The sequence below is a fragment of the Hordeum vulgare genome, chromosome 3H (genome assembly GCF_904849725.1).
Source record: "Hordeum vulgare subsp. vulgare chromosome 3H, MorexV3_pseudomolecules_assembly, whole genome shotgun sequence".
Taxonomy (NCBI): Eukaryota; Viridiplantae; Streptophyta; class Magnoliopsida; order Poales; family Poaceae; genus Hordeum; species Hordeum vulgare.
The window spans coordinates 50,885,446-50,900,057 of record NC_058520.1 but is presented as its reverse complement, the minus strand read 5'-3'; the positions used below and the strand labels follow the sequence as shown (position 1 = coordinate 50,900,057).

Sequence of the window (14,612 nt, the reverse complement as noted above, 5' to 3'; positions counted from 1 at the left end):
TTCTCCAGGGAGCCCGTCAAAACCGTCCTTCACCCAGAGTTGCATTGCTTCCCGAGGTCTTGAAAATCTTGACTTAACCGGTCTTGGTTATTTAATTATTCTCGCATCACTCGTGTTATGCACTCAACCAGAATCCCGTGTACTCAAGCATAGCAATATGAAATTTGTCGTCCTGGGCCAAGTATCGGGGTTGTTGTGTGCCTACGACATGATACTACAACCTATAACTATAATTTCCAAGTACCTACTCAGCATGCAATTGGGCAAAGAAGGGTGAAACTACCATGCATAGAAAATATAGGCGATAGTATGATCAAAATGACTTGCCTTGCTGATAGTTGTCTTGATCGAGCGCTTCTAAGTAGCAAGCTTCGCACTCCGGGTGATCTACCGATACAAACAAATACACACCATAAGCACCACAATCATCAACAAGTAAAATAACATCACAAGCATAAAGTAGCTATGGCATAAAGTGAAGGAATTCACTTCACCTAACTAAGGCAGAAATTGTTTCTGTTAACACCCCAAGTAAAAATATTTAAACAAATTTGAAACTTATACTACAGAAAGATATAATCACTAGGAAGCTGTAGCAAAAAGAATCAAATAAAAATCTATTTTAAACTCTTGGAATAAGCAAAACAAGGTTTAAACTAAATCTGATCTAACTCACAGTTGAAAATTTCAAACATAGACAAATAATATGTTTTTGAAAACTACATGAAAAGTGTGATCTACTGGAAAAAGATTCTACTCCATTGGACTTCTGGATCAAAAGTTATGATCAAAACAAAATTGAAACTCTCTGTGTTTTTGAATTAAAACAGAAAAAGAAAATCTGAAATCTATCGGATAGGGGTACACGTGTCTCTCTCTGCTTGGTTGGGAGGTTGTTTGCTGCGGTGACAACTAGCAAACGGCCGAATCTTAATAAAAACTCTCTGGCTAATAGTAAGTGAAAGAAAACTGTTTGGGTTTTGTTTAAAAAACCGAAGGGGTATCGTGCTTCTAATCACATGCGTGGGTTTTAGATCTAACGGCTACCAGGGGGTGGGGGTGCTCACCGTGGGGTGCTGCTGGTGCTCCTTCTCCGGTGAGGTAGAGAAGGTGGAGGTCGATGGGGAGGGGCCTCACGCGGGCTCCGGCGGCGTCCGAGGTGACGGGGATGTTGCAGAGGAGCTCCCGCGTCCTAGGGGAGCGACGGCAAGGCGGGAGAGGGTCGGGGGCGTCGTGCTCGAGCGCCTCAAGTTCCTGGTGGCGGACGAACTCCGGCGAGGTTGGGGGTGAGGCGTGGCGGCGTGGGAGCTCGGGCCTTGGGTGAAAAACGGAACGCGGCGGCGATGGGGAAGCTCGTGGCGGCGTCTGTTGGGGCGGGGAGGCGAGGTGGTGATGCGGCAGGGTGGCGGGGGTGGCTCCAGGAGCTTTCTCCGGTGAGGTAGCAGGGCCGGGGCGAGGCGTGGCGGCGTGGGGAGGAGGGGCCGAGGGGGGGGCTGGGGCGGTGGCTTATATAGGGGGGAGGGGCGCAGAGGGAAAGGAGGGAGAGAGATCGGGGTGGATCCCGGCGATGCAGGGGCTCGGCCATGGAAGGAGCTCGTGGCTAGGAAGGAAGGGGGAGCACGGGAGAGAAGGAAAGGAGGAAGAATAAAGGAAAAAAGAAAAAAAATAGAAGGGGAGCGCGAGCGGTGCTCGGTTCGGCCAGGGGATCTGGATCCCGGGCCACGCGAGATGGGCCAATTTGGCTCTAAAGCGCCGGTGGCGCTTTCCTTAAAAAAAATATGTTTCCCGATTTTGTATTTCTTTTAAAAACAGCAAGAGAAATAGAATAAAAGAAAACAAAATAAAATAATTAATATAGGGTATTATATACAAAAATGATCAGAAAAATATTCTCTACTCGATTAACATTTTTCCAAGGCCAAAATAAAAACTAAAAAAATGTTTTTTCAGAAAAACCCCTAAAAGCTTTATTTTCTTTTTCAAATTATTTTCTTCATAAATCTCTGGTTTTTCTTTGCTCAATTATTTTCAAAAGTGCCTCACATTTTGGAGGGTCATTTTCCTCCACTCTTTCTTGCTTGCAAGAATTTTGTTGGGGCATTTCTTGTGGGAAGAAAATAGAAAAGCAAAAGCAAATATTTGAAAGAATTCAAATGCAAAACTTTATTGCAAACAAAATGCATAGATGATTAGCTACATTTGTAGAACATTCCCAATTAGGAAAATTGGGATGTTACAAACCTACCCACCTTAAGATGAATCTCGCCCTCGAGATTTGGGTTGGCTAGAAAATAGGTGCGGGTGGTCTCGACGAAGATCTTCTTCTCGTTCCCAGGTGGCATCTTCCTCGGTGTAGTGGCTCCACCACACCTTGCGGAACTTGATGATCTTGCTCCGGGTAACTCTGTTCGCGGTCTTGAGAATCCTGACGGGTTTCTCCTCATACGTCAGATCACTGTCGAGCTGTATGGCCTCTAGGGGCACTGTATCTCTCAAAGGAACATCAGCCATCTCAGCGTGGCATTTCTTCAACTAGGAAACATGGAAGACATCATGAAGTCCGGACAATCCTTCTGGCAATTCCAGTTTATATGCAACTTCGCCTCTACGTTCAAGAATTTTGTAGGGGCCAATGAACCGGGGTGCTAACATTCCTTCCACATCGAATCTCTTGATTCCTCGAAGTGGAGACACCCGAAGATATGCTCGGTCTCCCACTTCGTATGTTACTTCCTTGCATTTGCCGTCAGCATAACTCTTCTGTCTGGACTGAGCTATCTTGAGTCGGTCACGAATCAGCTTGACCTTCTCTTCAGAATCTCGGATAAGGTCGGGACCAAAAAGTTGTCGGTCTCCAACTCCATCCCACATCCATCGTGTTCTGCACCTCCTTCTGTATAAAGCTTTGAAAGGGGCCATCTTCAGGCTGGTCTGATAGTTGTTGTTGTATGAGAACTCGGCATAAGGCAAATTGTCATCCCAGCTAGACCCATAGTCTAGTGCGCAAGCTCTCAACATGTCCTCCAGAATCTGATTGACTCTCTCGGTCTGTCCGTCAGTCTGTCGGTGAAAAGATGTACTGAACTCCAATCTCGTTCCCAATGTTTCGTGTAGTTGATGCCAGAATTTTGATGTGAATTGAGTCCCTCTATCTGACACAATACTCTTCGGTACTCCATGCAGACATACGATACTGGTCATATATATCTTGGCCAGCTTGGCACTCGTGTAAGTAGTCTTCACGGGAATGAAGTGAGCTACCTTGATCAAGCGATCGACCACAACCCAAATAGAATCAGAACCAGAACGGGTCCTGGGTAATCCTGTGATGAAGTCCATACCAAGCTTTTCCCATTTCCACTCGGGTATCGGTAGAGGTTGAAGCAAACCTGCTGGCTTCTGATGCTCGGCTTTTACTCGCTGACAAACATCGCATATTGCTACAAACTCGGGAATGTCTTTCTTCATTCCTGTCTACCAGAAACTCTCTTTCAGATCCAGATACATCTTGGTGTTGCCAGGGTGTATCGAGTACGGGGAATCATGGGCCTCCTGAAGTATCAACTTCCTGAGTTCGGGATCGTTGGGCACATAGATGCGATCCTCAAACCATAAAGTTTTGTGTTCATCCTCACGAAAACCTTTAGCCTTCCCGTCTTTCATTTTCTGCTTAATCTCAGCTATCTCTGTGTCTGTCTTCTGTGCTTTGCGGATCTTTTCTGTCAGAGTGGACTGAATTTCCAGTGTGGCTACAAATCCTCCTGGGACTATCTCCAATTTGAGCTCTCGGAGATCATCGGCTAACTCGTGGGGTAATCCTCCTACTATGAGTGTGTTCACATAACTCTTGCGGCTCAATGCATTGGCTACAACATTTGCCTTGCCAGGGTGATAGTGCAATCTCATGTCATAGTCCTTGATCAATTCTAGCCACCTCCTCTGTCTGAGGTTCAACTCCTTCTACGTGAAGACATATTTCAGGCTCTTGTGATCCGTGTAAACATCACAACTATTTCTGATCAGGAAATGTCTCCAAGTCTTGAGAGCGTGCACTACGGCTGCCAGTTCCAAGTCATGCGTGGCATAATTCAGCTCATGGGGTCTGAGCTGTCTGGATGCATAGGCTACAACTTTACCTTCTTGCATGAGCACTCCTCCGAGTCCTTGACGAGAAGCGTCACAGTAAACCTGGAAATCCTTCCGAATGTTCGGCAATATCAACACTGGGGCTGTAACCAGACGTTTCTTCAACTCTTGAAAACTGGTTTCACATTCCTCGGTCCAAACATACTTGGACTCCTTCTTCAACAAATCTGTCATGGGCTTGGCGATCTTTGAGAAATTCTCAATGAACCTCCGGTAATATCCGGCAAGCCCGAGGAAACTGCGGATCTCCTTAACTGAAGTGGGTGCTACCCATTCGGTGACTGTTGCGACCTTGGCAGGGTCCACTTCTATTCCTTCTCCTGAAATGACGTGTCCGAGGAATCCGACTTCCTTCAACCAAAATTCACATTTGTTGAACTTCGCATACAGCTGATGCTCTCGATGTTTCTCCAGAACTAGACGCAGATGTTCCTTGTGTTCTTCCTCATTCTTGGAGAATATCAGTATGTCATCGATGAACACCACGACAAACTTGTCCAAGTATTCCATAAATACCTTGTTCATCAGATTCATAAAATATGCTAGAGCATTAGTCAGTCCAAATGACATGACCGTGTACTCATACAAGCCGTACCGAGTGGTGAAAGCTGTCTTGGGTATGTCTTGTTCACGAATCTTCAGCTGATGATACCCGGATCGAAGATCGATCTTGGAGAACACTCGGGCTCCAACTAACTGGTCAAATAGATCATTGATCATCGGCAAGGGATACTTGTTCTTGATGGTCGCCTCGTTCAATGCACGATAATTGACAACCATTCTCAAGGACATATCCTTCTTTTCAACCAAGAGCATTGGGGCTCCCCAAGGTGAAGAACTCGGGCGAATATACCCTTTGTCCAACAACTCCTTAATTTGCTTCTTGATTTCTACAAGTCATTTGCGGGCATCCGATAGGGTCTCTTGGATATTGGGGCTGTTACGGGTAATAGCTCAATCAGAAATTCAATCTCTCCATCGGGTGGCATGCCCGGCAATTCCTCCGGAAATACATCTGGGTATTCTTGCACAATCAGTACTTCCTCCTGGACTACTCCCGTGAGATAGTTTACCCGTTTACTCCGTGTCGGGCGCTGAGACACGTACTTAATCTGCTTTTGCTCGGGGGTGGTGAGCAAAATAGTCTTAAGGGCACAATCAATATTCCCTTCGTACTTGGCCAACCAATCCATGCCTAGGATTACGTCCAATCCCTAAGACTCTAATACGATGAGGTTGGTGGGAAACTTATGGTTCCTGATGTTGACACTCAAAGCATGGCATCCTATCCCGGCTGTCATCATGCACTACTGGAATCCAGAAATTTGCCGTCAGCCAGTTCTTTACCGTCTGCTGGCTGACGGCAAAGAACCTCTTTGCCATCAGTTGACACAATACAGACGGCAAAGAACAGACACATGGCAAAAATACTATTTGCCATGTGTGGGTCCTTTGCCGTCTGCCAGCGGACGGCAAAGAGCCCCAGGGCAGACGGCAAAGGGGACGCGTGGGCCCCATGCCTGCCGCGTCCGAAATCCGGGCCCTTTGCCGTCCGCTGGCCTTTGCCGTCAGCCTTAAGGCCCTTTGCCGTCTGCCTTACGTCCCTTTGCCGTCGGGGGGCGGACGGCAAAGGGGCCTCCCTATAACGGCCGTTACCCCCCACCTCGCTCACTGTCTCCCTCTCTCTCTCTCACCCCGACCACTCTCACCCCTGCCGGCGAGATCCCCTCCCCGCGGCGAGCCTACCCCCCGGCGAGCCCACCCCCCCGGCTACCCCCTTCCCGCGGCGACCCACCCCCGCCCCCTGCCGCCGCCGCCCCCTGCCGCGTGCCGCCCCCTGCCGCCGCCCCCTGTCGCGCGCCGCCCCCTGCCGCCGCCCCCTGCCGCGCGCCGCCCCCTGCCGCCGCCGCCCCCTGCCGCCGCCCCCTGCCGCGCGCCGCCCCCTGCCGCCGCCGCCCCCTGCCGCCGCCCCCTGCCGCCGCCGCCCCCTGCCGCCGCCCCCTGCCACTGCCGCCCCCTGCCGCCGCCCCCTGCCGCCGACGCCCCCTGCGGCGAGCCCCCAGCCGCGCGCCCCCGTGCCGCCGGCGCCCCCTGCCGCCGCCCCCTGCCGGTGAGTTTTTTTTGTTTTTTTTTTAAAAAAGTTAATTACTTTAGTTAGTTTATTAGGTTAGTTTTTTATTATATATAGGGTAATTTAGTTAGTTAGTTAGTTAGTTAGGCTAATTAGGTTAGTTAGTTAGGTTAGAAGAAAAAAAGCAGAAGGAAAAAAAGCAGGAGAAGAAGAAGAAGAAGAAGAAGAAGAGGAGGAGGAGGAGGAGGAGAAAAAAGAAGAAGAAGAAGAAGAAGAAGAAGAAGAAGAAGAAGAAGAAGAAGAAGAGAGGAGGAGGAGGAGAAAGAGGAGGAGAAAGAAGAAGAAGAAGAAAAAGAAGAAGAAGAAGAAGAAGAAAAAGAATAGAAGGAGAAAAAGAGGAGGGGGAGTAGGAGGAGAAAAAAGAAGAAGAAGAAGAAGAAGAAGAAGAAGAAGAAGAAGAAGAAAAAGAGGAGAGAGGAGAAGAAGAAAGAAGAGGAAAAGGGAACCCCGGCACCCCGAAACTGACCCTCGACCCCCGACCCCTGACGCCCGACGCCACTGACCCCCGACCATCGACCTCCGACGCCACTGACCCCCGACCCCCGACCCCCGACGCCACTGACCCCCGACGCCACTAACCCTCGACCCCCGACGCCACTGCCCCCGACCCAGCCCCTCGGCCCACGACTCCCGACCCCCGACGCTCGACGCCACCAACCCCCGACCCCCGAGGCCACTGACACCCGACGTCACTGACCCTGGACCCCCGACGCCACTAACCCTGGACCCCCGACGCCACTAACCCTGGACCCCCGACGCCACTGACCCCCGACCATCGACCTCCGACGCCACTGACCCCCGACCCCCGACCCCCGACGCCACTGACCCCCGACGCCACTAACCCTCGACCCCCGACGCCACTGCCCCCGACCCAGCCCCTCGGCCCACGACTCCCGACCCCCGACGCTCGACGCCACCAACCCCCGACCCCCGAGGCCACTGACACCCGACGCCACTAACCCTGGACCCCCGACGCCACTAACCCTGGACCCCCGACGCCACTGACCCCCGACCACCGATGCCACCGACCCTCGACGGCACTGACTCCCGACGCCACTAAGCCCCGACCCCCGACACCTCTTCTGCCTTCTTTTGAACGAGAAGGTGCTTTTCGGCCTTCCAGAGGCCCACGGGGTCATAGTTTTGAAAATTATGAGTTAGGTCACATATTTTCCGATCATGTTAATTATAAAAACATCGTATTTGTGTTGATCGGGTGAATTTCAATGTGCAGTTGTTCGACGACCTCCACGTGCGTTGGACGTTTGTTGGTGAGCACAAATGACTTCTCCTCCTACCCCCTTAATTTGCTCTGTCCCGGTCTTCGTGCCGATGAAACTTGCTATCTATAGGTTTCTTCAATCATGAGTATGCGTGACCAGTATGCGTCTCCCGTTCGAAAGGGCGACATCTATAAATATGCATTTCTTTGCATATTTATAACCGCCATCCTTTCGAATTGTCCAACATTATCCATGGACAGCCCGAGTATGTGTAGATTTGGTTTGTTTTCCCGTATGCTGTGCTCCGGATCCGATGCGGAATTTCGTCAGTGCCTCCCCTGTTGTTCTCCGGGTACACATCCTCTCTGCTTATTGCCGAGACGTGTATCAGGAGAACAGCGGGGAGGTGCTGCCGAAATTGTGCGTCGCATCTGGAGCAGAGCATGGGAAAACGAACCCAGTCTACACATACTCGGGTGGGATTAGGACCTATCTTTACCTATTAGCGTGTAGGTTGCATGGACGTAATAAAACTGACAAACTTGATTAGCGTATGAATATAGATGATGAATTATGTATTTATTTCTTGTGCCCCCATAGGTAGCTAGGCAACATGAGTGATCGTGCTTGGATGTACACTGGTCACCCTAGTCAGAAAGACATGACCCATGAATGGTTAACAAAAACCAGGGGGTTTGTGAGAGCCGCATTTGCAAATGGCCAGCAAAAAACATGGTGCCCCTGTCCCAACTGCGACAACTGGAAAAAGCAGACAGAGTTTGAAATGGGTAAACACTTGCAGAAGTGGGGTTTTACGCCTAATTATACGGTGTGGACTTTTCATGGTGAGTCTGACCAACGTGCCAGAGCTGAGGTGATTCGTCGTCGCACCGACGAGCATGGTACCAGGATTGAAGACATGGTGCAAGACTTTGATGATGCTCGGGATTCGGACGATGAGATGGAGGAATCTGCAAAGGCCTTCTATGAAATGCTGGAGTCTTCAAAACGTCCTCTCCACGAGCAGACTGAGCTTTGTCAGCTGGATGCCATCGCGCAAGTAATGGCTCTGAAGGCTCAATTCAACCTAGGCAGAGAATGCTACGACGCGATGATGACGATATTTGGACGCTTTCTACCCAAAGGCCATGTACTGCCTGCAAACCTGTACCAGTCAGAGAAAATCCTCCGTGTACTAAAGATGCCCTATGAGAAGATACATGCCTGTGAGAATGGATGTGCCTTATTTAGGCTTGAGTATGCGGCCTTGAACTATTGCCCCATTTGCAATTCTTCCAGGTATATTGTGGTAGACAACGGCATGGGTGAGAAGAATCAGACCAAAATCCCCATTAGTGTTCTTCGATATCTGCCAATCGTACCAAGACTTCAACGTCTTTTTATGGTCGAAGAGACGGCCAGACAGATGACATGGCACAAATTGGGCAAAAGAACCGAACTAGATGCGGATGGGAACAAGATGCTGGTACACACTTCAGATGGTTTTGCGTGGAGGCACTTCGATGCATTACATAAGGATAAATCGGAAGATCCAAGGCAACCTAGAGTTGCCATCAGCACAGATGGGTTCAATGTGTATGGTATGACGGCAGCACAATACAGTTGTTGGCCTGTATTTGTCATTCCACTAAATTTGCCACCCGGAGAGATTATGAAAAGAAAGAACATTTTCCTGACGTTGATAATTCCAGGGCCCAACTATCCGGGGAAGAATATGAATGTGTACATGCAGCCGCTTAAGGACGAGTTGCAAGAAGCCTGGGATAATGGGATCAAGACCTACGACGCGGCTACCAAAACAAATTTCAAAATGCATGTGTGGTACATGTACTCGACGCATGATTATCCGGCGTTTGCGCTATTCGCTGGCTGGTGTGTGCATGGAAGGTTCCCGTGCACCACATGCAAGGCAGCTCTTCAGTTCCGTTGGCTGCAGGCTGGTCGCAAGTATTCTTGCTTCGACATGCATAGACAATTCCTGGATCCTGACCATAAGTTCAGAAAAGACAAGAAGAATTTCATCAATTTCAGAAAAGACATGCATAGACAATTCCTGGATCCTGACCATAAAAAATAGCTAGACTTCCATCTAATGACATAATTAGCTTAGTTAGCTGCAAAATAGCTAGACTTCCATCTAATGACATAATTAGCTTAGTTAGCTCCAAGAAGGAGGAGAGGGAGGAGGAGAAGAAGAAGGGGACAAAAGGATAAGAAGAAGAAGGAGAAGAAGGAGGAGAGGGAGGAGGAGAAGAAGAAGGGGACAAAAGGATAAGAAGAAGGAGAAGAAGAAGGAGAAGGAGCTCCTTCTTCTTCTCCTTCTTCTTCTCCTTCTTCTTCTCCTTCTTCTCCTTCTCCTCTTCCTTCTCCTTCTCCTCCTCCTCCTCCTCCTCCTTTTTCTTCTTCTTCTCCTCTTCCTCCTCCTCCTCCTTCTTTTACTTCTTCTTCTCTTTCTCTTCTCCTATAGTTAGCTAGGGTTCCACCTAAATGACATAATTAGCTTAGTTAGCTCCAAAATGGCCTATTTAATAATAAATGACCTATACTTAGCTAATTATCCTCGAAATGACATAATTAGCTCCAAAAAGGCATTCTTAGCCAATTTAGCCCGAAGAAGGGGACAAGAATAGAAAAAGAGGAAAATGAAAGCAAGGAAGAGGAAAAAGGAGAAGAAGAAGGAGGAGAGGGAGGAGGAGAAGAAGAAGGGGACAAAAGGATAAGAAGAAGAAGGAGAAGAAGGAGAAGGAGAAGGAGAAGGAGCTCCCGCTCCTTCTCCTTCTCCTTCTCCTTCTTCTTCTCCTTCTTCCCCTTCTTCTCCTTCTCCTCTTCCTTCTCCTTCTCCTCCTCCTCCTCCTCCTCCTTTTTCTTCTTCTTCTCCTCTTCCTCCTCCTCCTCCTTCTTTTATTTCTTCTTCTCTTTCTCTTCTCCTATAGTTAGCTAGGGTTCCACCTAAATGACATAATTAGCTTAGTTAGCTCCAAAATGGCCTATTTAATAATAAATGACCTATACTTAGCTAATTATCCTCGAAATGACATAATTAGCTCCAAAAAGGCATTCTTAGCCAATTTAGCCCGAAGAAGGGGACAAGAATAGAAAAAGAGGAAAATGAAAGCAAGGAAGAGGAAAAAGGAGAAGAAGAAGGAGGAGAGGGAGGAGGAGAAGAAGAAGGGGACAAAAGGATAAGAAGAAGAAGGAGAAGAAGGAGAAGGAGCTCCCGCTCCTTCTCCTTCTCCTTCTCCTTCTTCTTCTCCTTCTTCCCCTTCTTCTCCTTCTCCTCTTCCTTCTCCTTCTCCTCCTCCTCCTCCTCCTCCTTCTTCTTCTTCTTCTCCTCTTCCTCCTCCTCCTCCTTCTTTTATTTCTTCTTCTCTTTCTCTTCTCCTATAGTTAGCTAGGGTTCCACCTAAATGACATAATTAGCTTAGTTAGCTCCAAAATGGCCTATTTAATAATAAATGACCTATACTTAGCTAATTATCCTCGAAATGACATAATTAGCTCCAAAAAGGCATTCTTAGCCAATTTAGCCCGAATAAGGGGACAAGAATAGAAAAAGAGGAAAATGAAAGCAAGGAAGAGGAAAAAGGAAAAGAAGAAGGAGGAGAGGGAGGAGGAGAAGAAGAAGGGGACAAAAGGATAAGAAGAAGAAGGAGAAGAAGGAGAAGGAGAAGGAGAAGGAGCTCCCGCTCCTTCTCCTTCTCCTTCTCCTTCTTCTTCTCCTTCTTCCCCTTCTTCTCCTTCTCCTCTTCCTTCTCCTTCTCCTCCTCCTCCTCCTCCTCCTTTTTCTTCTTCTTCTCCTCTTCCTCCTCCTCCTCCTTCTTTTATTTCTTCTTCTCTTTCTCTTCTCCTATAGTTAGCTAGGGTTCCACCTAAATGACATAATTAGCTTAGTTAGCTCCAAAATGGCCTATTTAATAATAAATGACCTATACTTAGCTAATTATCCTCGAAATGACATAATTAGCTCCAAAAAGGCATTCTTAGCCAATTTAGCCCGAAGAAGGGGACAAGAATAGAAAAAGAGGAAAATGAAAGCAAGGAAGAGGAAAAAGGAGAAGAAGAAGGAGGAGAGGGAGGAGGAGAAGAAGAAGGGGACAAAAGGATAAGAAGAAGAAGGAGAAGAAGGAGAAGGAGCTCCCGCTCCTTCTCCTTCTCCTTCTCCTTCTTCTTCTCCTTCTTCCCCTTCTTCTCCTTCTCCTCTTCCTTCTCCTTCTCCTCCTCCTCCTCCTCCTCCTTCTTCTTCTTCTTCTCCTCTTCCTCCTCCTCCTCCTTCTTTTATTTCTTCTTCTCTTTCTCTTCTCCTATAGTTAGCTAGGGTTCCACCTAAATGACATAATTAGCTTAGTTAGAGGCTGGTTCCCCTCTTTGCCGTCTGCCCCCGCATGGCAAAGGGGGGGAGGCAGACGGCAAAGGGGGGAATCTGCCCCCCTCTCTCCCCTCTTTGCCGTCTGCCACCACATGGCAAAGGGGGGGGAGGCAGACGGCAAAGGGGGGAATCTGCCCCCCTCTCTCCCCTCTTTGCCGTCTGCCTCCACATGGCAAAGGTCGGGAGGCAGACGGCAAAGGGGGGAATCTGCCCCCCCTCTCTCCCCTCTTTGCCGTCTGCCACCACATGGCAAAGGGGGCGGAGGCAGACGGCAAAGGGGGGAGGCCTCCGTTAACACTTAACGGGGACGTTGCAATATATGCCGTCCCACTTATTTTGCCGTCCGCCCCCTCATGGCAAAGATTCTTTGCCGTCCGCTTTGTGAAAGCAGACGGCAAAGAGCCTCTTCACCGGATTTTTTTTTACCGTCTACTTTGCCGTCTGCTGACCGACGGCAAATCCTTTGCCGTCCGTGGTAGCCCCCTTTGCCGTCCGCCTTGGCAGACGGCAAATTTCTGAATTTCAGTAGTGATGCCTCCTGGGGAACTGACCTTAATAGGCTGACTGAGGGTTCTAGTTGGCAAACTATACTTTTCCACAACTAACCTTGATATGAATAAATGTGTTGCACAAGAATCAAAAAGTACCAAACTGGACGTGAATTTAGCAAAAACTTACCAACCACGGTATCGGGGTGATCATAGACCTCTTCAACATCAATGTGATTCACCTGAGCTCGAGGAAAAGGGTTGGGCTTCTTTGCTGCTGAGTTGCCGTTGCCGTTTCCATTTCCCTGCATATTCTGGGGACATTCATTGGCATAGTGTCCCGTCTTCTGACACTTGAAGCATGTGATATGAGTCAGGTCCTTCTGAGCTGGAGCCGAATGATGTTGAGTGCCAGTACCGCCATTCTTGAAGTTGATGTTGTTGCGGTGGTTCCGATTTCCTCCATGGTTGTGGCCTCCATGGTTGTGCACTAGGTGGTTATGCTGGACGTGTCCTCCAAACTTACCGGATCCAGTCCCGGTATTATGTTAAAACTGCTTTATGTGACCTCAGAGCCGGTGTCAATGTTATGCCTTTCTCTTTATATCGTAGACTTGATTTGAATAAGATGTAACCTACAGAAATCTCTCTACAAATGGGTGATAAATCAACTGCTTTATCCATTGGTATTTGCTAGGGCGTGCGTGTTGTGGTTGCAAACGTTACTATCCTAACAGACTTCGTTATTCTTCATATTCACGAGGTCGACAGTATGTCGATCATCCTTGGTAGACCCTTTCTGAATACTGCAGGGGCTGTTATTGACTGCAACAAAGGGAAGGTCACTTTTCATGTTAATGGTAATGAGCATACGATACACTTTTCGAAGAAGCAACCTCAGGTTTATAGTATCAACTCCATTGAAAAAATTCCAACGATTATTATTGGAGACTTTGAAATCCCTCTCCCTAGTGTGACTAGGAAATGTGATATACTTATTGTTGGGTACATGCATATCCCCATTGAGGTAACTTGGTGTTATTCAAAAATTCTCTAGTTTCATATCATTCTAAAAAAGTTTGTCAATGAGAGTTGATCAACCTTATTGATGGATTCTTTTTGACGGGCATGAGATGCATGAATTTAGAAAGCACAACTTTCTGTACCCAACTTCTATTTTCTTTTTTTAGTTTCATTTTAGTAAAAATGCTATTATTTCTCTCTTTTCTGTTTTATCCGTGTAATAGAAAAATGACCTGAAAAAAAATTCTCCGAATGCCCTGAAAATTTATTATGATTTTTCTCGAATATTTATGAATTTTTGGCACTGAAAACACATCAGGGGGCAGCACCAGTGGGCCACAAGCCTGCAGGGCGCGGCCACCCCTCTGGCCACGCCCCCTGGCTTGTGGGTCCCACATGGAGCCCCTTCGCTTACTCGAGCATCCATCCACTCCATATTCCTCGAGAAAAAATCACACCATTGTTGAAACCCATGTTCTAGCTCATCTTGCTGCCATTTTCGATCTCCTTGCTCAAAGCTCCATTTGCAAAACTGTTTTAGGGGATTGTTCATCGGTATGTTACTCCTCCAATGATCCAATTAGTTTTTGTTCTAGTGCTTTATATGTTGCAAATTTTTGCTGTTGTGGTGACCTTGTTCTTGAGCTTGTATGTCAAATTTGTAGGGTGCCAAATAGTTTTGATGCATGATTTAGCCTCTAGGCACTTGTGGGGGTAGTTGCTGTAAGTTTTGTTGAGTTTTGTTCATTTTTATTTGAGGTCACTAAACATTTCAGAAATTTTTCAGAGAAAGGAAGGATGAGGAGATTGTTAAGAGGCTCTTCAAGCCGAGGTTTTATGGAAAGTGAAAATGAGAAGCCTACATACAATTCCTCGCACCAGTGAGGTTAGACCATGTGAATGGCCAAGTGAGGCATTCTTGAGGGCGGCCGGAGTTTATGAGGATTTCTATGGTATAGCACAGAATGCAGGCGTCACCGACTTCCTCAACGATAAGTGTGACCAATATCTCCTACTTACTAATACTTATGTGCAAAATTTTCACTTTTATCCTAGGAAGAATCCTCCCATGGTAGAATTTCATTTATATGATGTGCCTAACGAAATGTCACTTTACGATTTTTGAAATGTTTGCAAAATACCTTTTGAGGGCAGCATCAGTGAACCACGTCCTGGAGACATGGAGGAGTTTCTTTCCACAATCACTGTAGGGT

General features: G+C 47.7%; 1 protein-coding gene across 1 annotated transcript in view; it reads left to right on the top strand.

The window, feature by feature from the left end:
* Window positions 1-1,343: 1,343 nt before the first annotated feature.
* LOC123441469 (desiccation protectant protein Lea14 homolog) overlaps window positions 1,344-14,612 on the top strand; it is a 30,394-nt gene continuing 17,125 nt past the window's right edge. The window contains exon 1 of the mRNA XM_045117894.1: window positions 1,344-1,438. Within this exon, the coding sequence (XP_044973829.1) occupies window positions 1,344-1,438 (95 nt within the window). The remainder of the gene's footprint in view (window positions 1,439-14,612) is intronic.